General features: G+C 40.8%; 1 protein-coding gene across 1 annotated transcript in view; it reads left to right on the forward strand.

Moving 5' to 3' along the window:
• The window catches only part of Hsd17b4 (hydroxysteroid 17-beta dehydrogenase 4), an 80,564-nt gene that overhangs the window by 52,779 nt on the left and 10,830 nt on the right, over nt 1-16,955 (forward strand). The window contains exons 17-22 of the mRNA XM_052742175.1: nt 1,160-1,225; nt 4,565-4,634; nt 5,366-5,472; nt 6,551-6,637; nt 11,124-11,210; nt 12,318-12,456. Coding sequence (XP_052598135.1) covers nt 1,160-1,225; nt 4,565-4,634; nt 5,366-5,472; nt 6,551-6,637; nt 11,124-11,210; nt 12,318-12,456 — 556 coding nt within the window. The remainder of the gene's footprint in view (nt 1-1,159; nt 1,226-4,564; nt 4,635-5,365; nt 5,473-6,550; nt 6,638-11,123; nt 11,211-12,317; nt 12,457-16,955) is intronic.

The raw sequence follows: 16,955 nt of genomic DNA on the forward strand, positions 1-16,955 counted from the left end.
ATGGGGCATATTATAGCAACTCAGTGTATGTGTTCAGTGTATGTCAGGAAAAAGCATTTGCATGTCCTGGAACATCGATCTTTGTGTGTCTTGGGAATTTCATACTCTGGATGTGTGTTGCTCGACCTCCCTACTGTCCTGGTCCCCACTGGCGGCTGGTCATGCCATTGCATTCCTTCCCACCACTCTTTCCTGTCTAGTGACCACTGTCTACTTTCCCTTTGGAAACCTACTTTTCATTATGTGTCTATGTGTGGATATGTGCGGGTGTCTGGGGAAGCAGAGGCAGCATCCTCCGGAGGGTGCTGGGAACCAAACTGGAGTCCCCTGCAAGAGCCTTATATACTCCATCTGCTGGGCTGCCTCTCTAGCCCCACCCCATTTTTGTTTTTTTGTAGAGGAAAGGAAATCTAATTCTATAGAGCAGGTTGACTTCAATTTGTAGTGGTCCTCGTGCCTCAGCTTCCCAGGGTGCTAGGGTTGTAGGAGTGAGCCACTGTACCCAGCTTTCTTCACTCCTCTATAAGGCTGACTTAGTAGTCTCCCAATGAGTCTGTCTGTGGTAACTTTCCTCTCCCCCTTACCTTCTCCCTTTCCCTCCCCCCTCCCCCCCACACACTTAAAAGTAGGTGAAAAGTCTTTTTTGAAAAGCAGCAGCCTCTTACTGTAGAGGTAGCCTCTTTCCTCGTGGCCTATAATGTAATTCCAAATCCAGGGGAACCTGATGTCTCTGGCCTCCCTGTGCACTTTCATTCCTATGTACACTCCATATAATTAATAATAAAAATCAAATTTTAAAAAGCTGACAAAAATGTATTATTTTGTTAATATGGCAAATTAAAATATGTAAATTGTTTAATTCTTAGAGTTGTTATCATCTTTTTACACAGGAAAAACTGTCTTTTGTCCTTTGTGACCTGGAGAATAGTTCTGATAATATTTCTTATATTGAAAAGAGTCATTTTAGGAAAATTGTAATTTATAAAAAGCCAGGAGTTATGAAATTTTAAATGTCATTTTTCTCTGTGTATAAAATATTAAAAAACCGTTTATCCAGTTTGCAGACTTTATTATAATGACACATGGTTGTGTATTGGATGTCAGTTTTGTTAGAGAATCACATATATTTAAGTTGATACACAAGGTTTTTTGATTTCAGGCAGCTGTCGCTGTACCGAAACGACCTCCTGATGCTGTCCTGAGAGATACCACCTCATTGAATCAGGTGAGAAGTGCTGATCCACTTGGCTATGATACTGCTTTGTTGAAAGTGTGGACACTCTACTTCTGTGTGTCTCTAGTGGAGTAACTAAGGCATCTTATTTCAAGCAAGGAAAAATGAAACACCAGCCTTTGCTCTGTAGAGTAAGTTCTTGGAGAAGGACACTCCATTGAGTGATAGGCAGAAAGGTTTGCCCGTGATGATTGGCTTTGCAGAAAGATGGTGTATGAATGTTTCCTCCTCAGAGATGGAGGGCTTTCAGTTTGTCAGGGAAGAGGTTGAGAAGTATAGCAGAGGAGGAAGCGTGATGCATGTCAGGGTGTGTGAAGGGTGAAGTCACATTTACATTGGCGGGTAATGGAGGACAAGGTGTAAGGGCAGATCTTTAAAAAAAAATGGAAAAATTGTGCCATTAGAGAATAAACTTTGTGCTGGGTTCTATACATTAGTAACATTTTAGTCAGCAAGCAAACTCAACTGTATAGTTTTAGCTCTACAAATGTTACTTCTTGGATATACTGTTTAAATGTCTATAGGAGAGTTTCTTCACTGGTAGTTGGCTTGACCGTATAAGTAAAACAAGTGTTTCATGAAGACTAGATTTCTGTGCAGTGATGTAAAAAGGTCAAACCGTCAACAGCTCTCAATACCAGGCATTGCATTTGAGGAGAATGAGAAACAAACTGTAGTCTCACAGATTCGTGTCTAATGCTAATTATACTGTTAGGATTTCAGTTGTTGTTGAGTAGGTTGTACTTTCCATTAAAATACAGTTCTTTATTAAAATCGCCACTGTGCTAAATTGAAAGCAGATATGACCTCAAAACCAGTTTTTCTTTTGGGGGATCCTTTCAGATTTAGGCCATCCCTTTACAGGGCTGAAAATTAAAGCTATCACAAATGCATCATAGGGTCACTTGCATGGACCAGGAAATGTGAATTTTCAGTAAGTGGTACTGAAAGGGATCCTGGTGAAATCTTTAGACATTAAAGATGATTGAAAGACAATGGTGAAGGAACTTGCAGAAGAAGATAGATGGGCATCAGATTCCTTCAGAGCAGGGCAGAAGTGGGGCACCATTCTTGAGAAAGAAAAGTTTGTGTCAACCAGCTGTCCTTCAGGAACATGCCACACAAAGGAGGGACTTCATCTAACCAAGTACTAACTGAGGAACACTGACAGAAGGATGAATGGCCAAGTGCAAACCCAGGACTAGGCTAGAGACTGCAAGGGCAGAAGTGACGCTCAGTGGTAGATGCTCGAGAAAGTACAAGTGATACATCCCTATGGGAACCATAAAAGGAATCCAGAGACGCACTGCTCTTAAGGACACATGGGAGGTGAACGGCAGCAATTCAAAACAAACACAACTGAGTAATAAGTTGAGAAACTGAGGAAGAAAAAGAACAATGAAATAGAAAATGAAGGGGATTGGAGAGATGGCTCAGGGGTTAAGAGCACTGGCTGCTCTTCCAGAGGACCCAGGGTCAATTCCCAGCTCCTTTGTGGTGGTGGTAGCTCACAACCTTCTGTAACTCCAGTTCCAGGGGACCCAGCACTTTCTTTTGGCCTCTGTGGGCACTAGGCATGCATGTAGTACACAGACATACGTGCAGGCCAAGCGTCCATACACATAAAACTAAGTCAGTCTAAGAGAAAAGAAAATGAAAATCAGGACAGGAGCTGAGAGGATAGGTAGAGAATAGTTGGGAGAAAGACTCAAAAGGCTCCAGCGTCCTAGATAGAGAGAAAACTGTCAGCAGCCGTGACCACAACACTGAGGTGCAGTCCTGTAAAACTACACATCTGTTTACCTCTGTATACGCCATTCATAACGGCGACGGCTTGGCTTCCAAGATTGCTAGTTTGGAACTGTGGCATCCTTTCCCCATAGCAAAGGGCCATTTGCTACTTCCTTAATGGATAGCTGTAGGGGATTACTGTAGGGAGGTGTTTTGCTTTGGAAAGGTGTTTTTTTTTTTTTTTTAAGCTCTCTATGTCTCACAGGGCCCCAAATTCCCCTTGGTGCTTTTCATTCATCAGGCAGCTCTTAGGGAATATTTTTGTCTTATCCTCTTCTCCAAAAGAGACGCTTTCTGGGGCTTGCATCCACAGGCATGCGTACTTTGTCCTCTGTGTAGACAGGGCTCTAATCAAGTGCTAATCAGAGACTTTGTTGACTTACACTGTTGCTAAAGCCTTATAAAAAGATTTCGAAATTGCTAATGTTCACGGAGGCAATACCCATGAGTTTTGATCTCATTTAATTTCTCCAGTTGTTCTTTGAAATTGAGTCTTCTTAGCTTGAGGCTTATCTTGGTAGAGAAACTTGCTTAGCTGTGATAGGGATGGATGTGAACCCAGCTCCCTCTGGAATCAAAGCTCATTATGTCGCTCATGTCTGACATCTTCCCTTTGTGGCCCTGAGATGTGTTGATTTTCATAGTATACACACTAGTGAGTAGTGCATAGTTTCCTAGTGTTTACTGTTTGTATATAGCTTTTGAAAAAACCAGCCATTTAATTTTCTAACACACAGAATCTTATATTTAAAAGACCACAACTGCAGGAAAGAATATTGAGCCACTGACAAGTGAAATTTTCTCAAAAGGAGACTTGTGAAGGAAAAGATGTTGAGGCAGGTCCGACGAACTGTAACAAGCTATTATAAAGATGCATAAACACCCAGCTGCCGGTGAATTTCTTCCCTTCAATTCTGGAGAGCACTCTAGTTTAAAACCTCACAGTTTAAATACCAGAAAATGACGGCTTTCCCTGTTGTTGCCTATGTTTTCCTGCTATTCTTGTCTTACCTATGTAAATTAGTAGTGTGAAGTCTGAGCTATATATTCAGAGTCAGACTGGCAAGCTATGGGTTTGTTTTTATGCACGAGTTGATATTCAGGATTTAAAGTGCCAGAAAGATGGAAGTTTGTGAGAAGTCTTTGACATTTATCTGTCTGTCCATTTTTATGTTATAGACTGAAAATTAAAAAAACCATTAAGAAAATTGGCAGATTCTGATTGGCTAAAAGAGACTTTAAACCTTTACCTGTCTACATTGGATTTTCGCTTTCTGGGAATTTCCTCTTAGGCAGTGGGGTATAATTCTTGTCTTCCTTTCTTATTGCTTTAATCCCTCACTACTGATTACAGCAAAAGACCTTATTAAAACTTAAAGTTACAGGTAATCTTGTTTTGTAAAAATTAGTTATCTTTTAGATCACATTCTAGATTTATGTACATTATATATTTTAATCAATAGTTGGCCATGCTTCCTGTCCTACACTGAATGCTTTCTCAGGAAACACTGAATTACAGTGATAGTTTTTTCTCTGCAGGCTGCTTTGTACCGCCTCAGTGGAGACTGGAATCCTTTACACATTGACCCTAACTTTGCTAGCATTGCTGGTGAGTTGTAAATTCTGTGAGTCACTGAACAGTATTAGCTCAGTTAACTACCTATACACTTAAAGAAAGTGCTGCTTATGACTGGTAATTCGAATAACATTTAGAAGATAGTTCTCGTGTTTATTCAAAGGCTGTAAAAAGGTATGAAGTATTCAGAAAATGGTGTGTGGTTTGCTTGAAATTCAGATGGTGGATTGAAGCTGCTGCTTTTGTAGGCCTAGGATGAAGCTTTGGGGAAGGATGTGAGCTATCACAGTGGTGGGGGGCAAGGTCATTAGGGGGAGCATGAGCTTGAAAGGTTAGAAAAGGTATATGAAATCACTCACTGTGATTTGTTTCACACAAAATGAAATGAAAAAGTTCTTTGTGTTCCCAAGATTTTTCACAAATAGTTTTTTGTCATTTATATCTTAATTTTTCCCTAGGGAGGAGTAAGTACTGTTTACAGAACTTTTTTTATTTTATTTTAAAGAACAGTCCTCAATCTGTAGCCTGGCTAGGTTAGAACTTACTGTGTAGGCCAGGCTGGCCTTGAACTTAGAGAGCTCTGCCTACCTCTGTCTCCCCAGTGCTGTGATGAAAGGTGGTGCCATCTCTCCTGGCATGTTCTTTTTGTTAATACATGGTATAATTCATGGTAAAATTGCAATTTAAAAGACACTAATGTGTTCAATTAAATATATACTTAGACATAGCACTTTTCATGTTTAAAAATTATCCCTTTTTTTTAGGTTTTGAGAAGCCCATATTACATGGATTATGTACCTTTGGATTTTCTGCAAGGCATGTTTTGCAGCAGTTTGCAGATAATGATGTGTCAAGATTCAAGGCAATTAAGGTATATGTCTCTTGCATAATTTTTTTTTTTTTGTGGGGGTGGGGCAGATTGAGACAGGGTTTCTCTGTGTGGTCTTGAATGTCCTGGATCTCACTCTGTAGACCAGGCTGGCCTTGAACTCACAGAGATTCATCTGCTTCTGCCTCTGGAGTGCTGTGATTAAAGGTGTAGACCACCCCTGCCCAGCCTCACGTATGTACTTTTAAACTCTGTATTGGCCCTAACAGAAGATGTTGGGGGCTGAGTTTGAACTCTGTAACACCACCTGCAGCACTGATGGGATTTAACCATTTTAGTTTTGTGCTTACCGGTTGATTTCAAGATTTTACTGTTTACTCACTTGGTTAATAACAAAGGAAAATGTTTCTGCCTACAGTATTTCTGTCTGAGTCATAAATTGTGTGCTTGAAAGGCCCTATGGCAGTGTCAAATGGCTTTCAAAGTATTTATTAGTTTATTCTCCATGCAAGAGCGATGATACATTTTCTGATGCCTGGACCTTAATAACACTCATTATTTTCATGCTTTTTATGTAATCACAATTAGTTTTTTTAGTTCAGTAATGTGAGTATAGATTCACACAGTAGTATACATGATCCTGCTCTAAAATGTGGAAATATTTTGTTCTGTGTACTCACTGACGCCTTCAGCTCCCAGATTAATTAGTACTACTTTGAACTCCAAATTGTTCTGGTGGTTGCCGGTATCACTACCTAATATGGTTATGGTTTTGGTTTGTCATGGGAAAATGCTGCTCACTGATGCTGCCTTTTCTTCTTTTATTTTTTTCCAGTGTTGGGAATTGAATTTACCATAACCTGGGCAAGCACTTGCTCCACCAGTGAGCTGCATCCCCAGCCCTGGTTCTCTTGTTCTGAGAGAAAACAACTAGCTTGTTGTGTGTGCATGACTGTCAGTGTCCTTTATTAATTTCTACATTTTTGATATCTTCTATGAAGCTTAATGTATTTAAATCTCTACTGTTTTCCTTTTATGCTGGCCTTCCCTGACATTTCGCTTCCAAGGAGAAGAGTTTCATTTAAAAATATTTTTAATGCTAAAACTCTTATTTTAATAGGTTCGTTTTGCCAAACCAGTGTATCCCGGACAAACTCTACAAACTGAGATGTGGAAGGAAGGAAACAGAATTCATTTTCAAACCAAGGTATGAATCACGGAGTTGGAAGTATGTGCCGTGTGACCCTTCACCTCACACTGTCACAGAGTTGGAAGTATGTGCCGAGTGACCCTTCACCTCACACTGTCATTTTGTTTCCTGCTAGTATTTTTGTGGTTTGTAATAGGAATCTCTGAGAGAGAAACTTGGGAGTACTTTTAAAGTTAATGCTGACTTTTAGTTGAAACTTAAGATTCCTCATGTACCTTTTAAATTCTTTTTTCTCCCCCTAATGAAAGCTCTTGCAGCTTAGCTCAAAAGAATCGGAACAGAGTTTATCTAGTTTAACAGGAAGGGCATTTGAAACACATTTTTACTGTGTTAGAGGTACTGCTACTGTGTTCTAGAGAACTGTGAGGTTGGAGCCTTTAGTTTTTCCCTGGACAGAAACCATGTGTTTTTGATCACACACACACACACACACACACACACACACACACACACACACACAATCTATAAATTAATATTTGTATCATAGAGCCTGGGCTTAATTAATAATCGCCAAGCCAATCAAGGTGTATCTCTGTTGATCTAAGTAATTTTGAGGGAGACTTAGTGGTTCTCCAGAAAAGCAACTAAAAGGACATTCAACTTTGTTTCATTATTAACAGTTTACAAAGCAACTTTTGTTGCCACAGTTAAGCAGCTAATAGCTTTCTGTCGTTCCTCTGTGTTACATAGAGCAGGCTTAAGTACTCGAATAATGGCAGTAATGCTTCTCTTGATGGAGACGCTGTAAACACTGTTGTCTTCAATAGCAACTTTCAGTAACAACTCTGCATTGAAGCATAAGAAAGTCTTGATGTTGCTAATGACTTGCTGATGGCCACACAGAGGGCGTTTGAGCAGGTGCATACACCCAGCTCCACCTGGCCCCAATGCAGGTGCACACACCCAGCTCCACCTGGCCCCAAAACTTTTTGCTGTAGTTTATTCCTCCAGGAACTGGTAAGTTAGCAGAATTCTGCTTTAGTATCAATGCCTTCCTGCTGCTGACAGCATGTTCATGTTTTAGGGATATCATTTGTTTTATTTTGCAAACTTCTTCTATATTAAAGAACTCAGTGTGAGTTTTGCCTTACCCTAGGACAGTCTCTCTGATTTTTTTTTTTTTAAATTTGAACAGAATCATATTCTGTAAACCAGGCTACCCCATTAGAACTTTCAATCCTCCCAGTCCTGTCTCTGCCTTCAAAGTGCTGGCAATGCACACACGCACTACCAAGCCCAGCTCATGTCGTACCTTACACACTATCCTTCATTCCCACTTTTATGTGCACATGCCCTGCTTTCTCTGAAACCTCATTCCACTCAAATCTTTGCCTCCTGTTCTTCAACTCTCTCATTTTCTAATCGTCTTACCTAAAATGTTTGTGGTGGAGTCAGGGTACTTGGACTGGTACTGGGGATTGAACCCAGGGTGTTACCCCTGTTAGGCAAATACTGTATAACCCCAGCCCCAGAGTTCAGAGTCTTTCTCGAAAATTAACATGTGCCAATGGGCCGAGAATGTAGCTCAGTGACAGAGCACTTATCTGTTTGTGCACTAGGCCCTGGGTTCAGTCCCTGGCACTGTGAAGAAAGCAAGAAAGACACAGACCCAGAAGAACATGAACTCCAAAGTGTGTGGACCACTACACCACATGAAACATTATAGGTTTTTGTTTTCACACAACCCCAGCGTGAACAGTGCATGGGCACTTTCCGTGAGCTTAAAAAGCTGAGAAATAACCTAAATGTCATTCATTCTTCCCATTTTAAATGGCTCTAAACATGCTATCTCTTTGCAGAGTATTTTCTCCTTCTCTAGTAATTATAGGGACATAGAAGACTCCCACCTCAATTCCCTCCTTTCTAGTGTATTTTAAGAAACATTTAAAACAAGTATTTAGAACTCTCTGCTCATGTGCTTACAAAAAAGCAATTTGCTAAAGTGTATTTTGTTTTTTCCTTAATTGTGTCTGTGCTTTTTACTGCATATATATATATATATATATATATATATATATATATATATATATATATATATATATATATATATAAATAAAAGAACACATTGCTGGGAAGGTATTTTCCCTCCTTTCAAGAATGAAGGGAGGGGGCTGGAGAGATGGCTCAGAGGTTAAGAGCACTGGTTGTTTTTCCAGAGGTCCTGAGTTCAATTCCCAGCACCCACATGATGACTCACAACCATCTGTAATGAGATCCAGTGCCCTCTTCTGGCCTGCAGACAGAACACTGTATGCATAATAAATAAATAAATCTTAAAAAAAAAAAAAAGAATGAAGGGAGGTAGTCAAGGGGGATTAGTTGAAGTTGTAACAATTGCTGCCTTCACTTTTGGAAACGTGTTCTCTATATTGTAAATCCTTTGTTTTCTTATGAGATGGTGTTTTGCTATAGCACAGTATGTACAGAAACATGCTTTCTTAGTCCTGGCTGGCCTGGAACTTGAAGTTCTCTTGCTTTAGCCTTTTTTTTTTCTTTTATTTAAGAATTTTTTTATTCATTTTACGTACCAACCACAGTTTCCCCTCTCATCCCTCCTCCTGCTCACCCCACCCCTCACCCCCTCCTCTAAAAGGATAAATTCTCCCATGAGGGGACAGCGAAGCCTGGTACATTCAGTTGAGGCAGGTCCAAGCCCCTCTCCCTGCATCAGTGCTGTGGAAGATGTCCCACCATAGTCACTGGGCTCCAGAAAGCCAGCTCATGCAACAGGGACAGATCCTGATCCTACTGCCAGGGGCCCCTCAAACAGATCAAGCTGTGCAACTGTCTCACATATGCAGAGGGCCTAGTCCAGTCTCATGCAGGTTCCACAGCTGTTGGTCTTAAATTCGTGAGTTCCCATGAGCTTGGTTCAGTTATGTCTGTAGAATTCCCCATCATGATCTTGACCTCCTCCTTGCTCATATAATCCCTCTTCCCTCTCTTCGACCAGGAGGACTCCTGGAGTGCCTCCTGGTACTTAGTTGTGGATCTCTGCATCTGCTCGATGAAGGCTCTGTGATGACAGGGTATTTACCAATCTGATTACCAGGATAGGCTAGTTCAGGCACCCTCTCCACTATTATAGTAGTTTAGTCTGGGGTCATCCTTGTGGATTCCTGGGAATTTCCCTAGCACCAGGTTTCTCCCTAACCACATACTGTCTCCCTCTATCAAGGGATCTCTTTCATTGCTCTCCCACTCTGTCCCTCCCTAAGCTTGACCATCCCGCCCCCTCATGTTCTCATGCCCCATCCCTTCCCCTCTATTGGCCCCTTCCTCATCCCCAGTTTACTCATGGAGATTTCCTCTGTTACCCCTTCCCAAAGTGATCCATGCATCCCTCTTAGGGTCCTCCTTGTTTCCTAGCTTCCCTGGAGCTGTGGGCTGCAGTCTAGTTATCCTTTGCTTTACATCTAGTACCCACTTATGAGTGAGTACATACCATGTTTGTCTTTCTGAGTCTGGGTTACCTCACTCAGTATGGTATTTTCTAGTTCCATCCATTTGCCTGCAAATTTCATTATGTCATTGTTTTTTACTTGCTTCAGCCTTTTGGGTGCTAACATTACAAGCCTGGCTGACAGTATTGTTCTTATGGAAGAATAGTTACTGAAATAATTTGAAATACAGGATTAGGAATGAGAGTTTCTCTAATGGCAGGTATAAAAGGTTATTTGGATATTTACTTCATGCGTATACACTGGTGACTTGAAATAAGATCCAGAATTATGACTTTACAAACACTGTCATCTATTCCTAGCCAGTTTTAACCTATGTCAACAGAACAAATTTGCTCCATATGGGGGTATCATGACACACCCTCTACTATTTCAACACTTGACAGCTCACTCTGACTCCCCTCAAAATACATTGGGCTTGGGAAAAGAAAATCTCCAAAATACCAGAGCCCAGGCGCTCTCCTAGATTATTTAAATTAGTATTTAGGCTTTAAAAAGATTTGTTTTTATTACTTTTAAATTATGTGTAGGTGTGTGTTTCTGTATATGGGTATGTGCATGTGAGTGCAGGTGCTCACAGAGGCCTGAGGGGTCAGATCGCCTGGTGCTCAAGTTGCAGATGATTGTGAGCTGCCTGATGTGGGTGTTGGGAACTAAACTGGGGTCTTCAGCAAGAGTAAGCAGAAAATGCTCTTAGTCACCGAGCCATCTCTCCAGCTCCATTAATTGGTGTTTTGGAAGATGAAACCTGATCATAGTTTTTCTCTCTCTTTTCCCCTTCTTTAAAGGTTACCAATTGATTCTATATCCAGGCTTAGTAACAATTGCATTAATTCAGAAAAATCTTCATGTTTATTATTTTGTTATTTACAATATTGACCTTCTATTTTATTTGGCTCACTAGTTTTTTTGGTTTCAAAGATAAGTATGAGGTTTCCTTAAAATGACGGTAGCATTTCAGGATGGAGCTGTAAACAGTCAGAGTGAACTGTCTTTCTTCCTACCCTGCTTCTATTCTTCAGGTCCAAGAGACTGGAGACATTGTCATTTCCAATGCATATGTGGATCTTGTGCCTACATCTGGAGTTTCAGCTCAGACACCTTCTAAGGTAGGCTGCAAAGGCTGGCACCCAGTCACTTCTGGTGTGCAAGTCTTAGTTAATGTCACTTCAGGATTTTCAGGCTACTTCCTGTAGCTATGAAAAGCCTCTTGAAGAAATGACATAATTTAAAATGATTGGAATGAAATAAATATTTTGACAACTTAGAGTTTTAAAAACCTTTTCAGACTATTGGGATAATTTTAAGAGGAAATAGTTCTCTGTTTTAGTGAGAAATCTTGAAAAGTATTTGGAGAAAAAAAGGTGAAAAGCTAAGTAACCTATTCTTTTTTCTTGATTTAAAGGTTTGTATGCAGATGTGAAGACAATAGCATGTCTTATTTATTAAATTAATATTTTATAAGGTTAAGGCTTTTGATAGGATACAGATATTTTTATGTCCAAAATATTAACTTAATAATGTTGAGACATTCACATTCATGATCTTTTACCTTCATAAACTATGTTATTAGATAACTAACAAGAATTAACATCCTTGTAAGAATAATCTAAGGTCCAAGCCTATGATATCTTCCAGCCAGAAGAAATTAAAGGCTTCATGGAATTTTCTCCTGATTATTTGCTCAGGGTTTTTGAGAACTTAATTAGACCTCGGAGGACAGTTTACTTTTTTCAATTAATTGACTTGTATGGGGAGTGAGCAGGCACACATGTAGAGGTTGTCATCAGATGTCTTCCTCAATTGCTTCTCCCTCTTATTTTTTAGACAAGGTGCCTCACTGAACCTGGACCATACCATTTTAGCTAGACTGGCTTCCCAGCGAGCCCCTCGACCAGTGCTGGGGATAGAACGTGCATTACCATGACCAGCTTTTGACATGGGTGCTTGGGATTCAATCAGGACCTCATGGTTTTACAGGAGGCACTTTACCCCATATTTCTAATATTATTTTCAGCTTATGGTTAAAAATAGAATTTTCTGAGAAGGTAAACCAGTTCTGGGTTGTATAATACAAGGAAAATGTGCAATAAGCCTAGTGTGAAGAAAATAGTTTAGCTGTGTTATTTATGAGCCGGATAAAAATCACTTCGATTGCTGGTGTTTGTAATAATTTCTTTGTGAAATTTTCCAATAAACTTTCTTCTTTTTGTCAGGGTGGGGAGCTTCAGAGTGCTCTCGTGTTTGGGGAAATAGGTCGCCGACTTAAGGACGTTGGACATGAGGTGGTAAAGAAAGTAAATGCTGTGTTTGAATGGCATATCACAAAAGGCGGAAATATTGCAGCCAAGTGGAGTAAGTAATATTTCTGACCTTATATTAGTCTAGGGTAACTTTTAGTGGAGATAGAGTATATTTTGTAATTGATAATAGTCTCTTTGAAAGCAGGTAAATCTGACCTACATAGTTTTTTGTTTTCCATGAGAACTAATAGGTCTCAGGACATTTAAAGGCATGCATTTTTTTCCCTTAAATTGCATACGTCATTTGGCAATTTCATGCACATATATAATGCATTCTAATTACGCTCACCCATCCTAACCTTTTGAACCTCTCCTTCTCCCTGCCAATTCCTCACCCACATTCGTATCTTTTTGTTTTGTGACCCACTGACTTTAAGCAACACTGTCAATGTGAACATAGGTGTGGAACTATCCACTCCGGTGGTGCATTCACTAGTGGCTGATAACTGAAGACATGATTATGATTCCCCCACCTCCCAGCATCCATGAGTAGCCAATAGTTTCCCAGGGAGGACTAGGACCCCAAAAGAATGCCCCCATCCACTACTGGCTGTTGACTAGCCCTGTCTTGTGTAGGTCCAGTGCATATAGACACAGCTGCTGTGAGCTCATGATTCTATTATAATACCTAAAATCAGTACACTTGGCATTCCATATCCCTGGTTTCAGTCAGCCAGTGATTGACAATGCATGAGGCCATGTGATGATTGTCCCTGGTACTGTTTTCTGAAGAAAGAAAAATTGGAAAATTTAAAAATAGTGAAACATGTTTCTAGATCTTTAGCATGTGCTGTGCGGTCTTATCTTTATTCTATCCTGTAGGAATGTGGGAGAAATCAGGCTGATCAGTGAATACTCCCGGGACATTTTGCTTACTCCTAGCTTTTGTCCTGGAAGCCCAAGGACACAATATTTTCACTGGAAGTCTAGCAGCCTTTTTCTCCTAAATCTCCATAGTAACACAGGAAAAGTGGCCTACAGGGTATTTTTAGAAAAGGACTTTTCCCACATAGGTGCTGTGGCATGCATGCCCCCCATCCATAAATTTATAAAGGATTTTTAAGTTTTATTTTTAACTGAGAAAATGAGATTCCCATGTAGTTTAGGTTGCTATGAGCCCCTGAAAGGGGCTGGAGAGATGGCCTAGCAGTTAAGAGCAGTTGTTGCTCTTCCAGAGGACCCAGGTTCAATTCCCAGAAACCACATGGCAGCTCACAACTGTGTGTAACTCCAATTCCAGAGAATCTGATGCCCTTTTCTGGTGTCTGCGTGCACTGCTTGCCTGTGGTGCATAGCCACACTCAGGCAAAACTCAAATACACATTAAAAGTGCAAATAAGTAAGGCTTAAAAAAGAAAAAAAGCCCGTGAGAGTCTGGAGGCGGCCTGGGATTTGCTTAGACTGTAGACCTGTGCAGACTTTTAGGTTCAGCTTGGTTTTGGTAGTAATCCTCCAGAAACAGTTGATGAGTTAAGTGTTGCATGTAAGATACTGTGTTTATGACTGAGAGCAAGAAGACTGTGCTTTGGATAGCCCACAGCTGATGGATGGGACCTTCTTTAAACTAGGATTTTTGTATTGCATACCATGTGGGCAATGTGCTTGTGCATATTCCTTAATGAAAATGTGTATATTTGGTTTTTTACTTGGTAGCTATTGAGAGAACATGTTTAGGGCTCAAGATGTACTGTATGAAGATGCTTAGCTACCACACAGAGGCCTTGGGTTTGATCTCCAGCACTGGAGGAAAAAAATAGTTCCCACTTGGGTCCTTTAAAATCACAACAGTTCATTATTCATTACAACTCATACACCTAAAGCCTGTCTAAATCATTTAGAACTTTGGAAATGATTTTCTATTTCTTGTTCTTTTTAATATTTGCTGTTTCTTTTAGGCAGCACATGTCCACTGTATAAAACATAGTCTGTATTAATAAAAGAGGAAAAAGCAACAGTGTGTCTGCTAAAAAGAAAAACCACAGGTAGTGTAGCTAGAGTTTTCCTGCCTGGCCCACAGTCAGGACAAATCTCTCTCACCTGCCAGTCCCACAGCTGCTCAAACCCGACCAAGTAAACACAGAGACTTATATTGGTTACAAACTGTATGGCCATGGCAGGCTTCTTGCTAACTGTTCTTACAGCTTAAATTAATCCATTTCCATTAATCTATACCTTGCCACATGGCTCGTGGCTTACCGGCATCTTCACATGCTGTTTCTCATCGTGGCGGCTGGCAGTGTCTCTGACTCAGCCTTCCACTTCCCAGCTTTATTCTTCTCCTTGTCCCACCTATACTTCCTGCCTGGCCACTGGCCAATCAGCAACACATTTGCCATACAGAACATCCCACAGCATCCCCCCCCCTTTTTTTCCCAAAAAGGAAGGTTTTAACCTTAACAAAGTAAAATTACATATAATTTGGGAATTTGGGCGTAGCTTCTCTTACTACTTCCTGCTGGAGGGGGGCGCTGTATCTTATGGGGACACAAAGAAAATTTTAGGATTATGGAATAGTCCATGAGGCTGTATTGTCTGAGCCAGTTGCCTTTAGACCATTCTGGATGTTGGATCATCTAGGTCATGGTGTCATGGGAGACCTTTCAGGGGGTCTTGGCTGGTCAAACCTGATGTATCTTTTTTTTTTTTTTTTGGTTTTTTTGAGACAGGGTTTCTCTGTGTAGTTTTGCGCCTTTCCTGGAACTTGCTTTGGAGACCGGGCTGGCCTCGAACTCACAGAGATCCGCCTGCCTCTGCCTCCCGAGTGCTGGGATTAAAGGCGTGAGCCACCGCCGCCCGGCCTGATGTATCTTAATCTGGAACAAATCCATAGCCTTTGGCTTTCTGTGGGAACAAAAGCAGAGTCTCCTTTCCAAAGCAACATATCCTTATATCCAAATTTTGAAGTCAAGGTACCTTTAAAATATGCATATTGGTTTAACTCCGCTTCCTTTACAATCAAATATCTCTCTGCAGTTAAGAATCCCCAAAACAACACAATCCAGATTCTCTGGGTAATATTCATCTTTACGTGGCTTATTTTTTATATTAATTTTACTGTCTCTTTAAAGACTATTTTTTAAAACTATGTATTTGTTTATATAACTTTATATATCACCTTTTTTGTCTCTTTCAAGCCTACGTATATTTTACACACATTTTAAACTATTACATCTGAATCTGTCTTATTGTGAATCTATTGCTTTAAACTGTAGCAGCTGTGGCTGCTGGCTCTGCCCACCTCAGCTTCCCAACATGGCGGCAATATGCTTACCGCCAGCTCTGGGAGCCATCGTGGGTCCATGCCTTTATCCAAGCAGCGTGCAGCCCAGAAACTTCCCCTTTTGCTCTGCACCAGCAAAGGCTAAATCCACCATGCAGCTCAAAGTGCCACTTGCAAAGGCCTCGTTCGCGCCATACGGCAGGTCGAGCTCGCATGCCAGGAACCCACCAGTAGCTCAAACCCGCAGCTGCTGCTCATTTGAGAGAGACAATTAGGAAGCTGTTTTAGCTCCGTTTTAGAATCTTTTCTCTCAGTTTTTAGGTGGAAACTCTTGCCACCACGTTGGACGCCAAGGTAGTCTGTTGGTTTTTCCTTGAGGGAAACATTTGTGCTTGCAGTGGGTTAGTTGAGGAAGAGTCTGCTTTCCCCAGATTTCAGCTTGCCTCATGGTTTCCGAGCTAGCATGTAGGTTAACAGTGTGCATAACTGCTATTGCATGCTCTTTTTTTCTTTCTTCCATTTTTCCCGTGGTGGAAGTCAACTTTCCTCTATGGAAAAAGTACACTAGCAGCTGAGTTGCAGAGCATAGGCTTAGTGAAGAGTGAGTGCCACAGGAACGAGACAAGGGCGACAAGTATGAGTCTCAAAGCTGGCAGTATACTATAGGGCTTTGTATTGAAGACAAGTGATTGACCTAGGCAAGCAGGTCGGTTTCCTGCAGTATGATGTAAGTGGTTAATAACTGACTAAGATTTCATTTGGAAGAGAATGTGCTTACATTGGAAAGTTACCTGTGTCATGCCTTCATCTTTATACCTCAGGGGCAGTGTTTAGTCACAGCAATATTCATAGATAGGACATCCTTAAGCTAGGGGCCAAGTTCACACTTGTCTTTCTTCAAGAACAGTGACTGTTGTTAGTGTCATTTTATTACGTATATTGGAATAAATAATTGGAGCTGAATGTCTGGACATAAACAGTCATTTCCAAGGTTCTAGGTCATTGGTTGTTTCACCTTTGAATAAAGGCCATCCTTTATTTTTCTAGGGATCTTTGATGGGGCTGAAAATGTGGGTAAAGAAGTCTCTGAGTCCCCTTGGAAGAGACTCTTGCTTGTCCTGATACCCTGTTGTACTTTGGTCATTTCTAGTTACATGTCCCTTTTCGTCTGACCTTGGGCTTAACTCTGAGAAAGGACTGCACTTGGTCTGTTGGCAGCTCCTAGTCAGGTCTGTAGTACATGTCCAGTATGTACCGGCTCAGGCTGGTAAGTGCTGAAAGCCATATAGGGATGAGATCATTGTCCTTTTGGAAGAACAAAAATGGATGCT

Source organism: Peromyscus californicus, unplaced genomic scaffold, assembly GCF_007827085.1.
Source record: "Peromyscus californicus insignis strain IS unplaced genomic scaffold, ASM782708v3 Scaffold_17__1_contigs__length_78620276, whole genome shotgun sequence".
Classification (NCBI taxonomy): domain Eukaryota; kingdom Metazoa; phylum Chordata; class Mammalia; order Rodentia; family Cricetidae; genus Peromyscus; species Peromyscus californicus.